We start from the raw sequence: 23,001 nt of genomic DNA, 5'->3' as shown, positions 1-23,001 counted from the left end.
TCACGGGCTCTTAATGATCAAATCATGTGATGCAGGCGTGATCGATAAGAGTGCGCTAACATGCGCATGTTTGAGCATTCATGAGTGATTGACGTGTAACTCACTAATGCGTCCTGACGCTTTGATCCGTGATCGGCAGGACTCCTCAGGGCACGTTAAACTTTCATCCAGCTGCAGCTGTGCGGATAAACACAAATGTGATTCACTAATTTATGATTGATTCTGACTCTTAATGGACTAGCTAACTAATCTAACCTGAATTCAAAATGAACTTCACACCTGCCCACACTGAGAGTTAATGTTTCTTACCTGCCACTATTTTTACTAAAAATATATTTCTTTTTTCTTCTGATAGAAAAGAAATGATTTGGTTGTTTCCGGTCAAAAGTCTGGAATAATTGCAATTTTTTAATGTTTGTGAAAGAGTCTCTTCTGCTCACCAAGGCTGCGTTTATTTGATAAAAAATACAGTAAAAACAGTGAAATATTATAATGATTATAATGATGCTGAAAATTCAGATTTGATCACAGGAATAAATTTTACTATATATTCACATAGAAAACAGCTGTTTCAAAATTACAATAATATTTAACAACTTTTACTGTATTTTTGATGAAATAAATACAGCTTTAGTGAGCAGAAGAGACTTCATTCAAAAACATTAAAAACTCTTAATTATTGAAATAAGTTTTTTTTTTTTTTTTTTTTTTTTGAATTTGAATTTGAATTTTGAAATTTGAATTATTCAAATCTAATTATTTTCATTTATATGCACCAATATAACAGAAATATGCATCCAGGAACACGATTTAAGGAAGTAAATTGAGTTTCCATGTTGAATTTAATCATAAAACTAGAGTAAATGACATGATGTTTACAAGACTCAATGGCCAAATACAAATAACATTAAAATCACTGCATATAGGAAATATTCACTGTATTGGCCAGCCCTACACACACAAATGAGGAAGCACTCGATTTCACAGACACACACACAGACACAGACACAGACACACACACACAGACACACACACACACAGACACACACACACACACACACACAGACACACACACACACAGAAAGGCTTGAAATTAGCAGCGTCTCCTAATGAATGCAGCGCGTGTCACTGGAGGGAGATGGGGATGTAATCTATCTGTGGAGCAGCGTGTGTGAGATTACGCATCAGATTCAAGAGGAAAACAATATCCATTCATTTAGAGCGCCATCTCGTCCTGACATGAGCAAAACAGCGTCTCCATTAGTCTGATTCCTGAGGTGCTGTCAGTCCCACGCCAGCTCAGAGTCCTCATCTCAAATCAAATCAAACGCGATCAATGCAACATTAAAGAGAGAGAGAGAGACGCAGCAAATACGGGAAAAGCATTCTAATGACTTCCAATATGCCACTGTTAGAGGAAAAATGCTTTAATTAAAATAGATTTGCGTGTTTTGATATAAAAATTCATTCCCAGAGCTTTTGTCTTTCCTCCATTACCGGCACAATGGAGTCAGCCAGCTGATATCGAGCGCTGGTCACATTTATGGCCTTTTACCGTAATGTGAGTGATAACCGGCTGGTTAGCGGTGGAACGTTACCTCAGAGGACTGAGAGTTGATTCTGCCGGTTATATTCTCTAATAAAGTGAGGTAGTGATCGTCCACCATCTCAGCAACTTTCCTTCCCATTCATTTTCTCCAGTCTTTCAAACAATCCTCAATAAAGAGCTCCAACTAATCAAACCAACCAGAACCAGAATACAAGGTTTAATTCAGTGGGTGAATAAATGCACCATCCCATGAAGCGCTGAGAACGATGTCAAGTAACCACGTGACCTATAAGTCAATCATTATAAGTATAAAATACATTTTGAAGTTTAATTACCAAATTTTCAAATATGGACAAAATGAATGGGATTTTCATTTCTAACACTCAAATATATAATGATAAAACAAGTAAAACTTTAACTTCCAGATAACATGCTAAATAGATTTAACTGCAATAAACTCTGTTCTTCCTCAGTGTTTCTGTCTTGTTTTCCAGCACAAATATCTAAACATTCTTAAATCAAGATATATTTACTGGAGAAGAGAAATGACTGAAGCACAAACTCACTTCAATTTCCAGACTTAATATCTTCAGTCATTTCTCTTCTCCAGTAAATGTATCTTGATTTAAGAATGTTTAGATATTTGTGCTGGAAAACAAGACAGAAATACTGAGGAAGATATGCATTGTTTGCAATATATGCAACCTTCATTTGTGCACAGGCAAATTAAGACTTTTTAAGACCCGCAGAAATCCTGGATGACCTTACAGCCTGTAGGTTCAAATCCCAGAAATGGTTTGTAAACTACCACCATCACATCCTCAGACTAAACACTTAAGCCCTGTTGAAATAATCAGCTTAAACTGGTCTGTTTGGATGGTTTTAGAGGGGTTTTAAAATAAAATGACCTCCCAGAGCACCCTAGCAACCCTCTAGCAACCACCCTTAACACCCTAGCAACTGACTCTAGCAACACCCTAGCAACCCCAAAACAACCACCCAGAGCTCTCTGGCAACTGCCTTGCAACACCCTAGCAACTTTATAGCTACCACATAGCAACACCCTAGCAACTGACCCTAGCAACACCCTTAACACCCTAGCAACCCCCTAACAACCACCCAGAACACTCTGGCAACTGCCTTGCAACACCCTAGCAGCCTTGTATCGCCCTAACAACTTCATAGCTACCATAAAGCAACACCCTAGCAACCACCCTTAACACCCTAGCAACTGCTTAGAAACCAGCAACACCCTAGCAACCACCCTTAACACGCTAGCAACCCCCTAACAACCACCCAGAACTCTCTGGCAACTGCCTTGCAAACACCCTAGCAGCCTTTTAACACCCTAGCGAACTTCATAGCTACCACATAGCAACACCCTAGCAACCAACCAGAGCACCCTAGCAACTGCCTAGAAACCAGTAACGCCCTAAAAACTATCCAGAAAACCCTAGCAACCCCCTAACAACCACCCAGAACTCTCTGGCAACTGCCATGCAACACCCTAGCAGCTTCATAGCTACCACATAGCAACACCCTAGAAACCATTTAGAGCACCCTAGCAACTGACCCTAGCAACCACCCTAAACACCCTAGCAACCCCCTAACAACCACCCAGAACACTCTGGTAACTGCCATGCAACACCCTAGCAGCCTTGTAACACCCTAGCAACTTCATAGCTACCACATAGCAACACCCTAGCAACCACCCAGAGCACGCTAGCAACTGACCCTAGCAACACCCTAGCAACCACCCTAAACACCCTAGCAACCCCCTAACAACCACCCAGAACACTCTGGCGACTGCCATGCAACACCCTAGCAGCTTCATAGCTACCACATAGCAACTGCCTATAAACCAGCAACACCCAAGAAACCACCCAGAAATCCCTAGCAACCACTAAGAACACCCAAGCAACTGCCTAGAAACCACATAGCAATGCCCTAGTGACCACTCAGAACACCCTAGCAACTGACCCTAGCAACAACCTAGCAGCCACCCATAACACCATAGCAACCGCCTAACAACCACATAGTGGCGAGTTTTGCCACGGCAAGCACCACTCACATTTTCTTCATAAAGTGTACACGCCGTTGAGAAACAACATGACCTCCATCAATACCAATGAATGACCGCCCAATAAAAGCAAATAAAAAGCCACAATCAAGTACAAAAAGCCACTAATTCCTCAGTGTCTCACCGGGTGGCATCCACGGATCCGGCGAAGGCTTTTCACTGGTGTCGAACTGCTCCCAGTCAAGGTCATCGTCCCGCCCTTGGGTGTATCCACACGAGGAGAAGGGCTTCTCGAAGTCACAGTCACCTGCAATGAAAGGACAGACATTGATAATGTCAGCGCGTTTCCCGGCCTGGAAATGAACGGATGCATCTATTATGGTTCTTTCCGTCCTAATGCGGCCGCTCGTGATGCAATATGCCAAACAACAGCAGCGCTTAAACAGAGATGGAGAGGGATTCAAACCGCACGCACGGCACAACATATATTACCATCATTAGCCGCGCCGCGTGCCAATTTCACAATGACAGAAATGAAGTGTCCAAACTCTATCATCGTTAAACGCTGGCTTGCCGCCGTGCCACCAAACATAAATTTGATTCATTTCGCAGCGGCGTGCGACCAGACCTCCCCTTCAAATCATCTGGCGTTAGTTCCCATTCATCCTAATTCTCCTCACGGGACACGCGGCCCGACGCTGTCATCCGTGCTTTTAATTCCTGCAATAAACAGGTGAGCATGTAAAAGGGAAGGAGTCTTTATAAACACATTCAGATGTGTCATTTTTTTATTTATTGACTGTCAAACATGATTTGTTTGTTCTCATCACTGACTCAAGAGTGAGTTTTGCAACTAATAGATGAAACTAACAATTCTGTTTACACACTTCACCTTCTAAAAAGGTCCAAAAATGTTCATAATGTGAAGGTTTGCTGTGTGTCACTGAAGGTCAATGTAGAATTTATTTAAAAACAACATAAATTGACCAAAGTGCTTTAAAATAATAAACACAGAGCTGTAAAAAATAAAAATTGTCATGAATTTACCAATGGATGGATATTCTGCTGTTTCACCTCTAAATTCAGGCCTGATGTTTAACTGCACCCCTGGAGCTCAAAACTGGACCTGAACGACAGAACTACGACGAGCGTCCGAGTGAACAAAATGTTCAAGGCTGTAATTATGGGTAAACAGAAACGAACAGGTGCACGGAAACGATTATTGCCACATTTTTAGCCAAGTCACTGACAAACAGTGAGGTGAGATTTATTCTGCCGGAGCGCACTGAGTGCATCTGAACGACCCGACGCCAAGGCCAAAAGTTCTGTGCACTCCAGAGTAAATGGAAAATAATGGTGAAATAAATGAATATTTCAGTACGTGGAGCGCTGCAGCGCCTGCAAACTCATTGTAAATCAACATAGGAGCTGCTACAGATGCATGCACTCACACACTCACTCTCTCACACACACACACACACACACACACTCCTTCCTCTGAGCACAAATGCACAATAATGCTTGCATAAACAGGAAAAACAGAAAAGCACCTTTTACATGCCAGATCTGATCAATCACTCTTGAAGCAAGATGACTGAGGCGTCTGTGTGTGTGTGTGTGTGTGTGTGTGTGTGTGTGTGTGTGTGTGTGTGTGTGTTTATAACCCTTTTACTTCCATAATGTGATGTATTTATGAATGTATGTAACAATATACAGTAAAATATATACAAAAATATATACAATATATACATATACATAAGTTCCTTTGAGGAAGAAAAAATACTTTCAAAATTTGTCCCATCATGGTGAAGTTGCTAACCAGTTAACAGTGTGAAAGCGCCTTTACACTCTAATGATGTGTTTGTGTTTTTAACGTGTGTGTGTGTAATTACCTGCTGATATATGTACACGTCAGTCTCTGATTCAGTCCTCAAGCTGTTAGCGTGTGATGTATGTGCCCAACTCTACGTGACTCAGGCCTGTTTTACAGCCCAGCGCTTCACTGATGACAGATATACTCTATTGTCTTCCTCCAAATTCATGCAGTAACTGTTATCTGATGATATATTCAGGCTTTTGTCCGCTTACACGAGTGAGAGGACAGGAGATTTAGTGAGCGCTGAAAGGAAAGAAACAGCGGCAGAGGAGAACAAGCTCATCTTCTATTCTCTCCGCGCTGTCAGGAGACACTGGAGGTGACAATGGAGTCGCGGCTCAGACAGACAGCCTTGAAAGTGCCGGTCCGACAGTATTTCATGAACTCAAGAACATACAGTGAAGAAAAAGCCAAGCCGTATCACTGTACCTGCGCAGTCACTGCAACACTGTGTTTATGTTCTTACAAGCAGTTTTTATGATTAACTGGAATAAAAACATAACAAAAATTAAACTAAATTAAAATAAGATAGTCCACTTTAGACATTCTACTAACTCTCATTTGTACACTCTAAAAATGCTGGGTTAAAAACAACCCAAGTTAGGTTGAAAATGGACAAACCCAGTGATTGGGTTGTTTTAGCCCAGTGAATGGGATTGGGTTGTTTTAACCCTGCGAATGGGATTGGGTTGTTTTAGCCCAGCGAATGGGATTGGGTTGTTTTAGCCCAGCGAATGGGATTGGGTTGTTTTAACCCAGCGAATGGGATTGGTTTGTTTTAACCCAGCGAATGGGTTTGGGTTGTTTTAACCCTGTGAATGCGATTGGGTTGTTTTAGCCCAGCGAATGGGTTGTTTTAGCCCAGCGAATGGGATTGGTTTGTTTTAGCCCAGCGAATGGGATTGGGTTATTTTAACCCTGTGAATGCGATTGGGTTGTTTTAGCCCAGCGAATGGGTTGTTTTAGCCCAGCGAATGGGATTGGTTTGTTTTAGCCCAGCGAATGGGATTGGGTTGTTTTAGCCCAGCGAATGGGATTGGGTTGTTTTAACCCTGCGAATGGGTTGTTTTAGCCCAGCGAATGGGATTGGTTTGTTTTAGCCCAGCGAATGGGATTGGGTTGTTTTAACCCTGTGAATGCGATTGGGTTGTTTTAACCCAGTGATTGGGTTAAATGTTTGCCCAACTTGCTGGGTAGTTTTATTTAACTCAACTATTGTTTAAAAATGACTGTATTTCTTGCTTAAAATGAACCCAAAATATGTTGGAAATTAACATTTATTAATAAGCTTAATGAATAGTAATTAAACAATAAACATGTATTAAATTGCTTATTAATAAATGTTCATCTTTTGATTATTATTGTTGCCTCTAGTAATTATGTGTCTGATTTTTAATTTCCAACATATTTTGGGTTCATTTTAATCCAGCCATATAGTAATTTTTAAACAATAGTTGAGTTAAATAAAACTGACCAGCAGTTTAGGCAAACATTTAACCCAACCGCTGGGTTAAAACAACCCAAACGCTGGGTTTGTCCATTTTCAACCCAACTTTGGTTGTTGGGTTATTTTTGGAGTGTATTAGTAGTCTGTTAGTTTAGTGTTAGTAGACATGTACTTGCAAAGTTAGTAAGTAGAATGTCTGAAGTTGACTATTGAAATAAAGCGTTACGTAAGAGTCCTTGAATACAGTTCGCTGCACTGATGAGGAGGTTCATGTTTCTGCAAACCAGTTCCTCGATCAACTTGAGCTCATATAACTATGAAAACGGTCTTATATTTCCACACACACTCCATCAGCGTCTGTTTTTATACCTGAAAGGATTGTTTGATATGTGATCTTAGCGTGTTTACAGTTTAACCGGGTCCGTGTGGGTGGAAAACTCTCTGTATGAGACGCTGAATGACGAGGCACCTGGGACAGAGAGCAGGTTATTGCTGCTTAATATGTGGAATCGTACATCAAAAAGACAAATGCAAATCAAACCAGCGACGTCAACCTCCAGCACGGCCCTCTCCTGAACGCTTCACACACCGCTAATCTTTTATATCTGTTCAAAGCCCTATATGAGGCGCTGGGAGTCAGCGTGGGGCCCTCAGCGTGTGACAGCGTGTTTGTGCGTGTGCGGCCCCTCAGCGTGAGCACGAGACCCTCGCCGCACGTTAGCAAACACAGACTTAATGTCGGCCCATTGATCATCTGTGTTTGCAACTCACGAACGCATGTTTGTTTCTGGAAATGCGCATAAATCTCAGACTCGAGGGGCCGACTGTATTTCAGTCAATGTTTGTGCTCGATTGTTCTGTATCTGAACACACAGAGACTGCTCCGCATGTAGGACACAAGACGCAAACGCTCCCGTTCGGCATTAGAATGGAGGAGGAAACGTCTGGAAAAACTGGTTTCAATTGCTGACCCGGATTTCGCATTAGGAGAGTTTTAGATTCCACCAGGAATGTGTCTCAAAATACTGTTTAATTGAATTCATAACCTTTGACATTAACGTTTTGCCAAAAACATTCATATAATATAATATAATATAATATATCACTGATATCTAAACTGATACAACACAATATAAAGGCGCCATATTTGAAGATTTTCAGGGAATATCAACTTAAATTTGGATCTGTTCTTCACACAAAACTTTAATATGACAGATGATGGATTAATTTGTGCCCAAATTGGATGCATGATTGTTTTCAGATTAACTAAATAGATCATTCTGTCATCAATTACTCTCCTCGTGTCGTTTCAAACCTGTGTGTCTTTCTTTCGTCTGTTGAACACAAAAGAAGATATTTTGGGCTTCAATGTTGTTTGGTTCCCAAAGTTCATCAAAATATCTTCTTCTGTGTTGTGCAGAAGAAAGTCATACAGGTTTGTAATGGCATGATGATGAGTAAATGGTGACAGAATGATCATTTTTGGGTGAAATACTCTTTTATTCTTTTATTTTAGGAATGAAAATGAGGCTGTCAGCTGACAAAAACATCTTTCCAAAAAAACTTTCAGCAGACAAAACTGTTTATCTATTAATATTTCAAGATCAAAACTAAAACTTCATAAAACCTAGACATTTCAAAAATGAATACAAATTAAAAAAACAACAGTTACTAAATTTTTATGAAAACTAAAAAAGACTTTTAAAACTACTAAAAATGACAAAAATGCAAAAAAATACATTTTTGTTACTAAAATTAAAAATGAAAACTTAATAAAAACTAAACATCTTATTTAAAAAAACTAATAAAAAATGCAGACAAAACAAAATTACTAAAAATGTAACAAATTAAAAATGAAAACTTAAAAAACTACAAATTTAAAAAATAAAATAAAAATAAAAATGACAAAAATAACAAAATTACAAAAAAATAAATTATTTTAGTTAAAATGAAAACAGAAAATCTAAAAATAAAATTCAAAATATAAACCAAAACTATAACATTATATCAATGAAACTAAAACAGCAGCGGTTGTAAAGAGTTAAACACACTCTTCATTCAGCAGTAGTAAAGCGTTAATATCTGCTCTGAAAAGCTGAATCTGTTTGTATCAAACCCAATTAGAGCGTTTATCAATATTTAGAGCAGGTTCTCCAGCCCGAGCGCCGTATAAATGATGTGTTTGGTGTAGAGCGGGAATGATGGATGAAATCCCGCTTCACTGAGGTCTGATAACACACTTTATCTGAAAGCTTCTCCCAGAAGTAAACGAATCTCCGGCTGCTGGTAAACGCTTGTTTCTCGTGTTCAGAGGTGGTTAATTAATATTCTACCCGACTTGCATTGGTCTGTATTGGTGTTATCCATTAGAGCCGATATTGACTGATCGATTGGATTCCGTCGCGGACCCTGAAAGGATTTAATTCCTTCTCGTCCACGTCCTGAGACACAAACAGAGAATTGCACCTTTGCACAGGTGTCTCAAACTCAATCTGGAGTGCGTGCGCACATTCAGGGATGTGTTTTAGCAGCCGGCGCCCTCTTCGTCCTTGAAATTAAATGCTAATGCATTATTTCACCATTTACCAGCAGGGAGTCAAACACTTCGACCGGCCGACACCTGAAAATAAAAACAAAAGTGGCGAGAAGAATCTCGCATTCAAATGAATCTGCGTTTCTATCAGCGTTTTGTGCTTCAAGAAAGAGACGGATTCTGTTAAAGTCCATTAAAAAGCATCACAGCGCTCTGCCTCCAGACAAACCAATCCATTAATGACTGCAAAACATCTCAGATTAAATACAACTCAAGCCCTCCTTACCCTTACAGAACACTATTATTGATCCAGCTGAAAAATAGCATTAAAAATGAATCGCTCTTCAAACAAAACCTTTAATATTTGGCCTTTATTGCCATGATAATTAGTGCAGATCAATATAATATCCATATAATTTAGTCCCGCCAAAATGCGTTTCTATAACTGTAAACCATTTAAGTTTTAAAACCAATAAGAGTACTGTAAACATTAAGTTAGGTTCACTAATATTTTAGTGTTGGTTTAGTCAATCATTAAAGTAAACTCAACTTAAAGATTTTAAGTTTATTTCACTCATTCAGTTCACAAATCTAACTGAGTCTTAACAACTATATAGCTGCTTATATGGTTTGAGGAAACTGATTTATGTTCATCAAACTCAAAGTAATAAAGTTACATAAGATGAGATGAAAGCTATGAAAGCATAACCTACACTATAAAAATGTAATTTCTCAGAAAACATTGTTAAAAAGAAATTAGATTAAATTAGTTAAAATTTCTTTTAAATATGTTGTGGTCAGCCATAAACATAAGCTACTAGATTAAATGAATTTCTGCAATTTAAATGATTAAAATAGCATATTATTTCTAGTAACTTATTCCGATTGAGTTCTGCTTAATATAATTCGTTTTTGAGTGTGTATAACAAATATTTAAGTTGAATCAACTTAAGAAAAAAATTTTTTTTTAAGTAAAATGTTCTTATAATAATTTAGTGATTTTCACTGTTCTGCAAGAAACACTGATAATATGAAGAACTAATACGCTTTGCATAAAGATGTCAGTCAGATGCATTAATGTAAACGTTTACTAGATTTATTTAGCAGATGCTCATATCCAAAGCGACTTAAAAAAGAGGCGCAAAAGCTTAAAAAAATATATTTTTTGCTTGTTTTCCAGTAAAAATCTAAACATTATTGTACATTTACTTGAGAAGCATTAAGTATTAAGTATTTCTTTATGAAAATTATCTATAAAAATGTAGTTCAATTTAGTAGGTGAAAATAAATATCTGCAAACGTGGTCAGAAAACAAGACTTAATATCTGAAAACAAGGGGAAAATACTAATTCACTTTTTTTGTAGTGCAAAAAGCAATATTTAAAATATATTTTGTGATATACATTACAATATTTGGTAACCTTTTAGTTTAGGGTCCACTATTATGTTGCTTATTATCATGCATATTACTAGGATATTGGCTGTTTATTAGTACTTATAAAGCAGATATTAATGTCTTATTTGGCATGATCATATTCTACATACAACAACTACCTTACTAACTATTAATAAGCAGTAATTAGGAGTTTATTGAGGTAAACGATGTAGTGTGGCCCAATATTCATAACATGCATTGCAAAGAATATTTTCTTTCTCTTGTTTCCAGTGCAAAAAGAGACTCTAAATAAATAATCTTGTTTACCCTTTAAATTAAGTTTATTTTTGGCAGATTGACAGATATATCTCTGGCAGATATTTTTTTTCTTGTTTCAGGCAGTTTGAAACAAGACTTCAGTCATTTCTCTTCTCCAGTAAATGTGTCTTGATTTAAGAACGTTTAGATATTTGTGCTGGAAAACAAGAACATCAACATTTGCATTGAGCGACGCCACAAGACAACTAGATTAGGAAGCAAGCTAAATGTGTTGTGGATCACAAACACAGAGGCAGATTGTGTGTGTTTGACTTTAGTGACAGTGAAGCAATTATCTGGACCAACACGACCCTTGGAGCGCCTCTCTCTCCGCGGCGGGATCAGGTAAACTGTGAGGCTAACTAGGGAAGACAAGGGAAGTAATTGACAAGGCCTGTGTGTGTCAGCGCTGGAACTGCTTTACAGAGATTTCATTTACTCCGACAGCGAACGAGACACACGGAGAGAGTCGGACGCATTCGTCCCTGTCAGCCGGCACTTCTCAGAGCTCATAAACGCCGCACACGTCGTGGTATGTGTTTTTAAAGCGTTCGCACCTCACACTATGGTCTTCAGAAGCGCACACTCACACAAATCTATCCATCTTTTTAGCAGCGCCAGCCAGGGGCGAGAATCAATACGACCGCCCCTCGATAGAGGAGCCAATTTCTCCTAAAGATTTTCCAGTCAGACTTAAAAGGCCTTTTGTTATTGCAGTAGGAACAAAAGTAAACTTTCAGCATCAGACCGCGCTGGGGAAAGTTCTCAAGAGGACACTACGCTGGCAGAGACGGCCAACAAATAACACTTACACACACATTTATCTATCTCAATGAAGATAATACAGCCAAACTAATCATGACGACTAAACCAAATGCAAAATTTAAAAAACAACAGGTCTCGTATTCATATTCATATTTACACGCACAGAAGAACCTTCCACCCACGCTGAAAAAAAAAAAAAAAAAAAGTGTAGGATTTCGAAACAATTTTTCACATAGAAATTGCTAGTAAATTTCAGAAAGAACTATTGTAATTTGCGAAATTTACGTAAACATGAAATTTTAAAGTAGAAATTTTAACTTTTCTTGTAAAATGTTGATGAATTCAGAGTTAAAGGCTGATGAATTTCCATTAACACATCTAAACACATCTAAACACATCTCCATATCAGGGAAGATTTTCAGCCTTCTGAAGATTAAATATGCATTAAATTTCATCTTAATATGTTAACGGGTCAATAACGTGATGGGTCATATTTTTTGCCCAAAGGCCTTAATAATAATAAAAAACAAAGATATGACATCCAAAGTATGTACGGTAGTACAACTAGATCTCTTTTAGTGAACCCAAAAGGTTTTAATTATATTTTTCTACATATAAAGGTATTTTAAAGAGTTTGAAGTGTCAAAAGGTCATTCGGTTTAACCGTCCAAAGGCCAATACAGCCACTTCATTTGTGATTAAAATATCTTAAAATGTAATAAATGTATATATGTTTTATTCTGGCATGATTTTATAACATCATATATCAACATAGTGCAAAATGGTGTTAAAATTTTTTGTAGAAGTTGTTGCTTTGTTATGAGAAAGAATGTCCGGAAAATAGATGTCATTCAGAGTAACCAATATAAAGGGACCATTTTGGATCAAGTTATGTGGTCAATATCATGTGACAGGATGTGACATCATTCAGACACCTGCGAAGGACCACATGGTCATGAAGCAAAGTAACTAACTCTCTCTTAACTATTTGAAAAATTCATGTTTTCTCTTGCTCATACGCATGTCCCGAAACATCAGGTCATTCGGTACAACCGCTATAAAACATGGAAAATGTTGTAATATTTTAAAAACTTGTACTAAATATAAAATGTTTGATTGTTCTTTTGTTAGCTAGCTAGATATCAGCCTGTTAGCATCATTTGAAAATATCGTCATTCGGTAAAACCAAAATTTTGGTTAAACCAAATGACTTTTTTGGTGACAAATTTTGTCCATCTTGTAAAAAATGACAAAATCAGTGTTAATAGATTATAAAAACCTCATAATCTCATTGTTAACACTTAATAAAACTTAAAAATTAATTATATCTCCATTATGTTTTTTTATACTTTTAAAAATCTTATTCATCAATGACCCATATAAGGCCACCGAGAGCATGTCATTTTTGCGTATGGGTGCTTTCAGTTGTTCCTACGCTGTAAAACTCTGTTCTTCCTCAGTGTTTCTGTCTTGTTTTCCAGCACAAATATCTAAACATTCTTAAATCAAGATACATTTACTGGAGAAGAGAAATGACTGAAGATATTAAGACTTGTTTACTGAAATATTAAACACAATTAAGTGACCTTATGCTTAAATCAAGAACAAATATCTGCCAATGAGGTCAGAAAAATAAACTTAATTCAAAGATTATTTTTCTGACTCTATTGGCAGATATTTGTTCTTGTTTGAAGCACAAACTCACTTCATTTTGATCATTTTCCAGTCTTAATATCTTCAATCATTTCTCTTCTCCAGTAAATGTATCTTGATTTAAGAATGTTTAGATATTTGTGCTGGAAAACAAGACAGAAACACTGAGGAAGAACATCATTTTGTTTTTGCAGTGCACATTTGATCTTAAATTTATAATAAATGTTACTATGAAAGTTATTGATGCACAACTTTCCGAGCAAATCCGAGGTCATGGGTTCGACTGCATGAATCCATGAATTAATAAAATGCATATTCTGAATGCAACACAAGTCGCTTTAAAAAAATAAATAAAAAAAAAATCTGCCAAATGTATAAATTTTTTTAAATGATTCGTGATTTGTTTCTGAAAATGTTCATGCACAAATTTAGTGAATAAAACACAGTATTTACTTGCTCATCTCCAATGAATCTTTCACACTGGAAGCAGAACAAAACACATTTCTACAAATATACCATATATAATATACTGCTGCTTTAAGCATGCATCTGATTGGTCCATATTAGTGAGGTGCTGTGATGGGAATCAGATGCTTCAGATGGAGAGAGTTTCATCCCTAAAGTATAGCTGCATAAAAACACACACAGACACAGAGCGTACTGTAGCTATACTCTATTATGAAAAATGAGACTCATTCTGCAGTCATATTGTTTTCTTCCACAATTATATATCAGCATAATCAGTGGTTTAATAATCATTTCAGAGCTGCATTCCTTTAATCAACGATCCTCTGCTGTACGATTCCATTTCTGTGTGTGTGTGTGTGTGTGTGTGTGTGTGTGTGTGTGTGTGTGTGTGTGAGTGAGAGAGAGAGAGAGAGAGAGAGAGAGAGAGAGAGAAACGTTGTGCTCTAAATCAATACAGCCATAAACAAAACTAGAAGGGAAAATAATGAAATGGATGAGTCGACCTGGCTGAAGGTCAAACAGTCCAATTACAGCAAATTAATGTCCCCGTTATGAATGTAATTAAAACAGCAGCATATAACAACATGTGCTCATTCAACAGGAACTCTAGTTAACCTAGTCAGCTCCCTACCTAGACGACATACAGACTCCTGATGTGAAGCTAGACAGACCAACATGAATCCCTAATGGAGAAATCAATCCCACAGTTCAAGACAAACAAATCTGTGATATAATAGAGCTTTTCACAATACACACGGTTTCAAAACAGATCTACAGAAACTGTTTTATTAAGAGATTTAAATATTAATTGGTTTTGTTTTATTCTAAATAATAAATCGGTTCTGTTCTATTAAGAAATTTAAATAATCGGTTTTGTTCTATTAAGAGATTTAAATAATAATCGGTTTTGTTTTGTTCTAAATAATAATCAGTTTTGTTTGTTCTGTTCTAAATAATCGGTTTTGTTCTATTAAGAGATTTAAATATTAATTGGTTTTGTTTTGTTCTAAATAATAAATCGGTTCTGTTCTATTAAGAAATTTAAATAATCGGTTTTGTTCTATTAAGAGATTTAAATAATAATCGGTTTTGTTTTGTTCTAAATAATAATCAGTTTTGTTTGTTCTATTCTAAATAATCAGTTTTGTTCTAATAAGAGATTTAAATAATCGGTTTTGTTCTATTAAGAGATTTAAATAATCGGTTTTGTTCTATTAAGAGATTTAAATAATAATCAGTTTTGTTCTATTAAATTATTTTAATACCAATCTGTTTTGTTTGATTAAGAGATTTAAATAATCAGTTTTGTTCTACTAAATTAATTAAATATTAATCGGTTTTGTTCTATTAAGTGATTTAAATATCAATTGGTTTTGTTTGATTAAGAGATTTAAACATGAATCGTTTTGTTCTAAATATTACTAGTTTTGTTCTAAATATTAATCGTTTTTGTTCTATAGGAGATTTAAATGTTTGTAAGTTTCGTTCTATTAAGAGATTTAAATATCGGTCATTTTTGTTCAAAGCGAGAGCAAGCGATTCTCAAAAAGTATTAATGAAAAAACAAGTGGATGTTGGAGGAAAAACTGCCGGGAGAAAGTAATGAAACAATTTTTGACAATGGTCCATCCTGGTGTAAGCGAGAGTAAACAATTCTCAGAAAACACCAAGAGGCGCTGCAACAAACTCAATGAAAACACAAACACAAGATGGCAGAAAATATCATAAACTCATAATTCATTCAAAACTGAAACATTCCTCTAAAACATCTCCCCAGTATAAGCGTGTGCGGTGTATTTATATGAATATGGCATCATTAGCTCACGTCAGACTCTATTGGAATCAGTTGTCGAGTCGAATCTTCACATGACGAGTTTCTGTCTATGTAGAGCGCTCACTTATGAGCCGCCTATGTAGGCAGCAGACAGCGAGACAGCTCACTTCTGTCTCTCTCTGCCAATTCAGCAATTACTGGTCTTCATCCTCCGCCCGGACAGACCACAGCCGCTCTCGGCTCTAACAAACGCCTCGTCTTTCTCCCCGCGTGTCCCTAAAGACGCCGCCACCAGCCAATCTCAGGTAATTTAAAGCCGCTTCCAGCCACCTCGGTGCGAGCGGCCCTCAGGGGCCCGTGACTCTCTTTCTCTTGTTTCACCTCTCTATCGACAGCTCCCGGCAAGCAGCTCTCGCTCTAAATCGCATGTATATATACTGTCTGTTTGGGCACTTTGAAGTTGAGAGGATTTAACCAATCAATCGCTATATCATCATCAATCACGCCGTCGCTCTCACTGCGATCGATTGGACGGTGAAATGGAGCAGTCGGCACACAGATTTGAACGGATAATCTGAGCCATGCATTTCTCCTTTCAGCTGATACATGTCAAAGGAGAGAGAGAAAGAGAGAGACGGTGGACATTCTCTGCTAAAACACAAAACTCAAAATGGACAATTCTTATTTTGCAGGAATACTGCAGTGATTTATCGGTGCACATCATTATTGTGTTAAATTCATGTTCCTGGTAATCTTGAATCAGAATATCTTCTCCTCCCTCACCTGTCACTCACATGAGATCCGCCAATAGCAAACCACAACCATCCAATCAATTCCTCACAGACAAAATCAAGCCCCGCCCTACATTTGTTCTTGTTTGAGAAGCGTTTCTAATACAATATTACATAATCTACTATAGTATATTACAATATCTACTATATTACAATTCTACTATATTATATAATCAGTTGAGTTGAACTTTCAGCTGTATTTGAGTAAAATTAACTTGTTTAATTTACTGATAGATTTTACAGTGATGCAAATAATGCTGATAACACTGATTAGATTTATAAAGTATTGTTGCTTTTGAGAATGTTTTAGCTGAAATTGAACATCAAGTGAATAAAGTTGAGCAAGCGGCGTCTAAAAGAAGCACCTTTCCGCTTCAGAGTGGTATCATTTGAAAAATGGAGAGAAAATTGCGACAATTTCTCAAAGGAGAAAATGCAATGTTTTGTCAGCGCTGAACAGCTTGGTTAAGTGGACGGTCTGATGGGGACGATTTGAGCGAGATTCACGGGTCCGTCTGGTCATTATTTCAATCTCTCCCGGTATACGGGTCCAGAATGTTGATGCGGGCCGGAGCTGAGCTCATGTGAATGCATGAGAGTCGCAGCCGCTGGGGTGCAGCTTCAATTTGGACAATAAAAACAAGCAGGAGGGGCGATCGAATCTTTCCCGGCGCGGCAGAGAGGTGGACAATGGAATCTTCCGGAACACTTCCCTGAGGAGAACAACAATAGAACGTCTCGGAATCGCTCGTGACAGCTCGTGACATAATAACTACATTCATCTGGCTCTCTGATGAGGGACGTGTTGGTTTTAGCTGATGGTTTGTGTTTATGTTCTGGTTGATATGATGAAGCCGGAGTCTGGCTCCTAACAGCTGCGGCCGTGTGTGTGGATCTGGATGTGAATTGATTCTCTATGAGGGGTCTGTTCAATACGGCTTTGCTTCAGAAGTTGCCATCCTCCACGTCCCCCTGCGCTTCGATCTGGACTGACTGACCGCCCGGCCCGAATGCTGCAGAAGAAAACACTGGGATCCGTTCCTCAGTTAACAAACCTTCTCCGGTTCAGGGAAGGCCGGGGCTTCAGACCAGCGCTGCAGAGTAAATAAACTACTGGCACTACTAACTAGTAGTGGATTACAAGATGGTTTAAAGTGTTCCATCCAGGGCAGGGAATTAGTGGTGGCTTGGGGCAAAAATGCCACCACAATTGACAAAAATGCCACTAAACTGAACAAAAAATGCCAATGAAATGAACAAAAATGCCAACCAACATGAACAAAAATGCCATAGAAATTAATAAAAAAAAAAAATCAAACCAAAATAAAAAAGCCACTAAAATATACAAAAAAGCAACCAAAATGAACAAAAATGCCACCGAAATGGACAAAAATGCCACCAAAATGAGCAAATGTGCCACCGAAACAGACAAAAATGCCACTGAAATGGACAAAAATGCCACCAAAATGAGATAATTGCCACCAAAATGAACAAAAATGGCAGCAAAATAAAAAAAGCCACCGAAATGAACAAAAATGCCACCAAAATGGACAACAATGCCACTGAAATGAACAAAAATGCCACTGAAATGAACAAAAATGCCACTGAAATAGACAAAAATGCCACCAAAATGAGCAAATGTGCCACCAAAATGAGTAAATGTGCCACGGAAATGGACAAAAATGCCACCGAAAGAGTAAATGTGCCACCAAAATGGACAAAAATGCCACTGAAATGAACAAAAATGCCACCGAAATGAACAAAAATGCCACCAAAATGAGAAAATGTGCCACCAAAATGAGTAAATGTGCCACCGAAATGGACAAAAATGCCACCGAAAGAGTAAATGTGCCACCAAAATGAACACAAATGCAACTGAAATGAACAAAAATGCCACCGAAATTAAAAATCCCACCAAAATAAACAAAAATGCCAATCAAAATTAACAAAATTGCTACCGAAATGAACATAAATGCCACTGAAATGAACTAAAATGCCTCAAAAATGAACCAGAAAGTTTGAAGGTTTACCACCTGAGGTAGTTTGAAGTTAAAAAAATTCAATATTTGACATTTAATAAGGAAATCACATTGTATTGTAGATATTGGCGTCTGCAGCTTTACACCAATAGTGTCAATAATCAGACGTGATCTGCTCAACTGTCCTGTTTCTCATTGTGTTAGACAGGCTGATTCGTTCCAGCCGAATGAAATAATGACTTAAAGAGACGCGCAAAAATGAGCATTAAATGAAAAACCTGTATGACTTTCTTTGAGATATTTGTAAAAATGTCTCAGTTTCTTTTGTATTCAACCGAAGAAAGTCATACTGTACATGTTTTGAGAAAATGATGACATAATGATCATTTTTGTGTGAACCTATTTAAAAACACACATACATCCCCTATTAAATTCAATTCTTCCGTTAATTTATATATATTTCAACTCAGTTCTGTACACTTATCAGTTGTAGTCGCACTAACTGAGACTCTAAAAATACAGCTCTGATTAAATTCTGTTGCTCATTTCAACCACACCCCGCCCTCCAAAGACACGCCAGCCAATCCAATATCAGCAAACCTGAATGTGCAAAATGATTGACAGACAGAGGCCACGCCCTCTGACTCTCCTGGGCTGTTCACACACACACACATTCTAAAATAAATACGTAGACATTCACTTGACCGTTAACTGCGTTGAACACTTTTTCTTCAATAGTTTGACTGTAGTTGAACTACTTTATATTCTGAGCAGTCATTAGCTTGACAAACTACAGTTTCAAAGCAACTAATCAGCCCAAATCCACACAAAACACAATAAACCGAGAAAGAGAAAGACAACAGGGATATTTTTCCTCACATTTGTTTCCACTTTCTGTCTCTCTCACTATATAATCTCCATAAGTCTAATTTGTAAACGGCTACAATGGAAGAAACTAGTCCGCTGAGGGTTGATCTTCATCTGGGACGCTCATTATGTTTGATCATCGCAATAAACAAGACCATTAACACGCCTTGTTGTTTTTAAGATCTGTAACAAATTCCTGTTGTTTTCTTTCCTTTTCCGCACCGTGAGAGAGAGGGAATAATTCAAGGTTGAGCGTTCCGACACACACTTTGGAGAATTATGAAATGAGTGGGTAGAAAATGAAAAGCTGGTGTAATTTATCATGAACAAGTGAAGCAGAAATCACGTTATGTGTGGAACCCAATACACCAAACCACATGTGGAAACACCCCAGTCCATTTATCCAGAGATACCTGATTCCAGAGGTAAATATCCCACTCTGGAACACGATACGCTGCAAAAAATGATTTCTTGAAGTTAAAACAAATGCATAAATGTAAGTGTAAATAAACAACAATACACTATTTTGTATAGGGGGTCAAAATGACCATTTTCACCTGAGATTTGGAGACAAATTTCAAGGGGGTAAAAATGACTTTAGAAAGATGGCAGCATCATTAATTTAATTTTAAACAGAGATTAGTATAATTATTAGTAAAATCCATTGACTTTAGCAGTCTTTGTTGCATTATATGCCAATGGTGACAATTCAAAAAATGAATTTATTTTTTATTGTTTTCCCCCCAAAGTTTGCATGTCTGTAACTCAAGAAGTCTTAAAGATATCTTAATATCCTTTTAGATTCTGGTTTTTAACAAACCTTTCTTTTGGTATCTTCATTTTTAAGACCCAAAGTGGTTCAGTTCCAGAGATATGGAGATCTCAATGTGGCTCCAAGAGTACATTTTCAGTGTACAATTTAACAATCTAGTGCTTTTTCCCCATTTTTGAACTGTCATCATTGGAATATAGTGCAACAAGGACTGACAAAGTCAACAGATTTCACTAATAGTTCTACTAATCTGTGTGTAAAACTGAAATAATGATGCTGTCATCTTTTAAAAGTCATTTTATCCACCTGTAATTTGGCTCAGGTGAAAATTGTCATTTTGACCCTCCTCTACACAATAGTCGATTGCTCAGTAAATATACATCTGTGACATTTAATATTTTATCTTTCATCATTATTTATGTTTGTCTTTCTTTAGAAAAATGAAAAGATTAGCTGTGGAAGTTTTGTTGACATGGAATAGCCATATATGTTTTATATATTTGTCCTGAGAGACAGTCAATGATCCCATGTCATATGGGGCAAAAATAAATGTGTTTTTTTCATTACAACTTTAACAAAACCAGAGAAACACAGAATCAGTGCATCCAAACGTCACACGTCAAACTCATGTTCTTTTATTTTACAGGCGCTTTAAAGACCAACAACATCGTCCCATCAACTTTTATTGGTGCGTGGCTTCATAAATTATGAACCCGCGGGCCTCTTACGGTCTACTTCATCTTTAATCAGTGCACTAACACACAACAATAATCTTGAACTTCAGCCAAGATAATCTATTTGACATATTAACAGGTTTATTTGTTCCTCAAACAGCTCAGAGTCGTGATGTTTGTGGCCTCAGACGCGTTCAGAGGATTTCTTCTGTTTTTCCAGCCAGTGTTTTGTGGACTTTGGAGGTTCGTCGAGCGTTTAATTGATGACGGAAGGAAACATGACAAATAGCGCTCCGCACCTGAGTTGTTTCAAATTTAAACAGTCGGTGGCATGAATTAATTGTGTCTTAAACAAAGAGAAGCTGCCCAGCCGTCCCACAGCATCATTAATACTGTGAATTATTAAATCCCATTGCCGTGTGAAGACTTTTGACCTATTTTTCCATGAACTATTCCATCATAACGGCACACATCACACAGAAAACACTTCAGTCACACTTCAGCAGAACATATTAAACTATTTGTTTTCAGAGAAACTTAAAGAAATCTTGAACAAAAAAAAAAAAAAATCTGTTATATATTACTTGACCATTTTTAAATACAAAATAAAAAAGAAATTATTGATGTTAAAGACATTGAAAATTATTTGGCTTAAATATAAATAAATAAATAAATAATATTATAAATACATAAATTATAAATGTATTATTGTTGTTGTTGCTGTTGTTGTTGTTGTAAATAAAATATAAAGTAATTATTAATGCTACATGTATTATTATTGTTATAAATATATAATATAAATATAAATAAAGAAATTAATGTTAAATACATTTATTATGATGATTCTAATTATAAATAAAATAAAATAAAAAGCAATTATTAATCTTGTATTCATTATTACTAAAAATATATAATATAAAGAAATTATTAATTTTACATTTACTATTATTGTTGTTGTTATTGTTATTATAATATAAATATATAATATAAATATAAAGAACTGATGTTAAATCAATTTTTATTATTATTAATATTATTTATAATTATTATAAATACATGATATAAACAAAGACATTAATTGTACATTTGTTATTATATTATAAATATATAATATAAATACAAATAAAGAAATTATTCATGTTAAATATATTTAATAGTATTTGGTTTAAATATAAATAAATAAATTATTAATATTATAAATACATAAATTATAAATGCATTATTATTATTGTTGCTGTTGTTGCAAATATAATAAACTTTAAAGTAATTATTAATGTTAAATACATGTATTATTATTATTATTATAAATATAATAAAATAAAAAGCAATTATTAATCTTACATTCATTAACAATATGTAAAATAAATAAAGACTATTAATTTTACATGTACTATTATAAATATATAATATAAATATAAAGACAATTAATTTTATATTTATTATTATTGTTGTTATTGTTATTATATACAATATAAATATAAATGTTAAATACTTTTTTAAATACATTATTATTAATATTATTATTATCATTATAAATAAATAATATAAAAAGACATTATTAATTTTATATTTATTATATATAATATATAATATACATACAAATAAAGAAATGATTAATGTTAAATACGGTTATTATTAGTATCATTATAAAAATATAACAAATATAAATAAAGTAATTATTAATGTTAAATACATTTATTATTATTATATAAATATATAACAGATATAAATAAAGTAATCAATAATAATGTTGCTTCTCAAACAAATAAAAACTGAACAAATTAAGCAAGCGTAAATGCAAGTAACAGACATGGAAAACACATCACATAAAACACACAGAGAAACAATAAGCTGAAATGAAAGATAATAACTGAGAAGAATATGTAAGAATATACAAGAGCGTTCCATGAAACTGAATGATCCGTCTGACGTCTGACCGAGTCTGGAGGAGCTGAGGGAAGGTGCCGGTGATAATGAGGAGAAAAGACTTTTAAAAGCTTGTGAGACGTATGATGAAGTCGAGTCGAGACACAGGTGACGTGAATCTCTACACACTGATTTCAGCAGCTTCACTAATGAAGACAGAGTTATGAACCGTCACTGTCAGTGTCCAGACAGACACACTCTTTTATTGCCTTTT

At 36.1% G+C, this 23,001-nt stretch overlaps 1 protein-coding gene across 38 annotated transcripts in view; it reads right to left on the bottom strand.

Moving 5' to 3' along the window:
* The window catches only part of LOC127498784 (receptor-type tyrosine-protein phosphatase mu-like), a 297,821-nt gene that overhangs the window by 238,846 nt on the left and 35,974 nt on the right, over positions 1 to 23,001 (bottom strand). For 36 of the 38 annotated variants that reach the window (XM_051868535.1, XM_051868766.1, XM_051868824.1 and 33 more), the window contains exon 2: positions 3,754 to 3,876. In XM_051868535.1, the coding sequence (XP_051724495.1) occupies positions 3,754 to 3,876 (123 nt within the window). Of the gene's footprint in view, positions 1 to 104; positions 178 to 3,753; positions 3,877 to 23,001 lie in introns of all 38 variants that reach the window. The other 2 variants (XM_051868865.1, XM_051868857.1) reach the window with 1 other exon arrangement.

The sequence above is a fragment of the Ctenopharyngodon idella genome, chromosome 2, assembly GCF_019924925.1.
Source record: "Ctenopharyngodon idella isolate HZGC_01 chromosome 2, HZGC01, whole genome shotgun sequence".
Taxonomy (NCBI): Eukaryota; Metazoa; Chordata; class Actinopteri; order Cypriniformes; family Xenocyprididae; genus Ctenopharyngodon; species Ctenopharyngodon idella.
The sequence above is the reverse complement of the archived record's forward strand: the minus strand, read 5'-3'. Positions and strand labels throughout refer to the sequence as shown.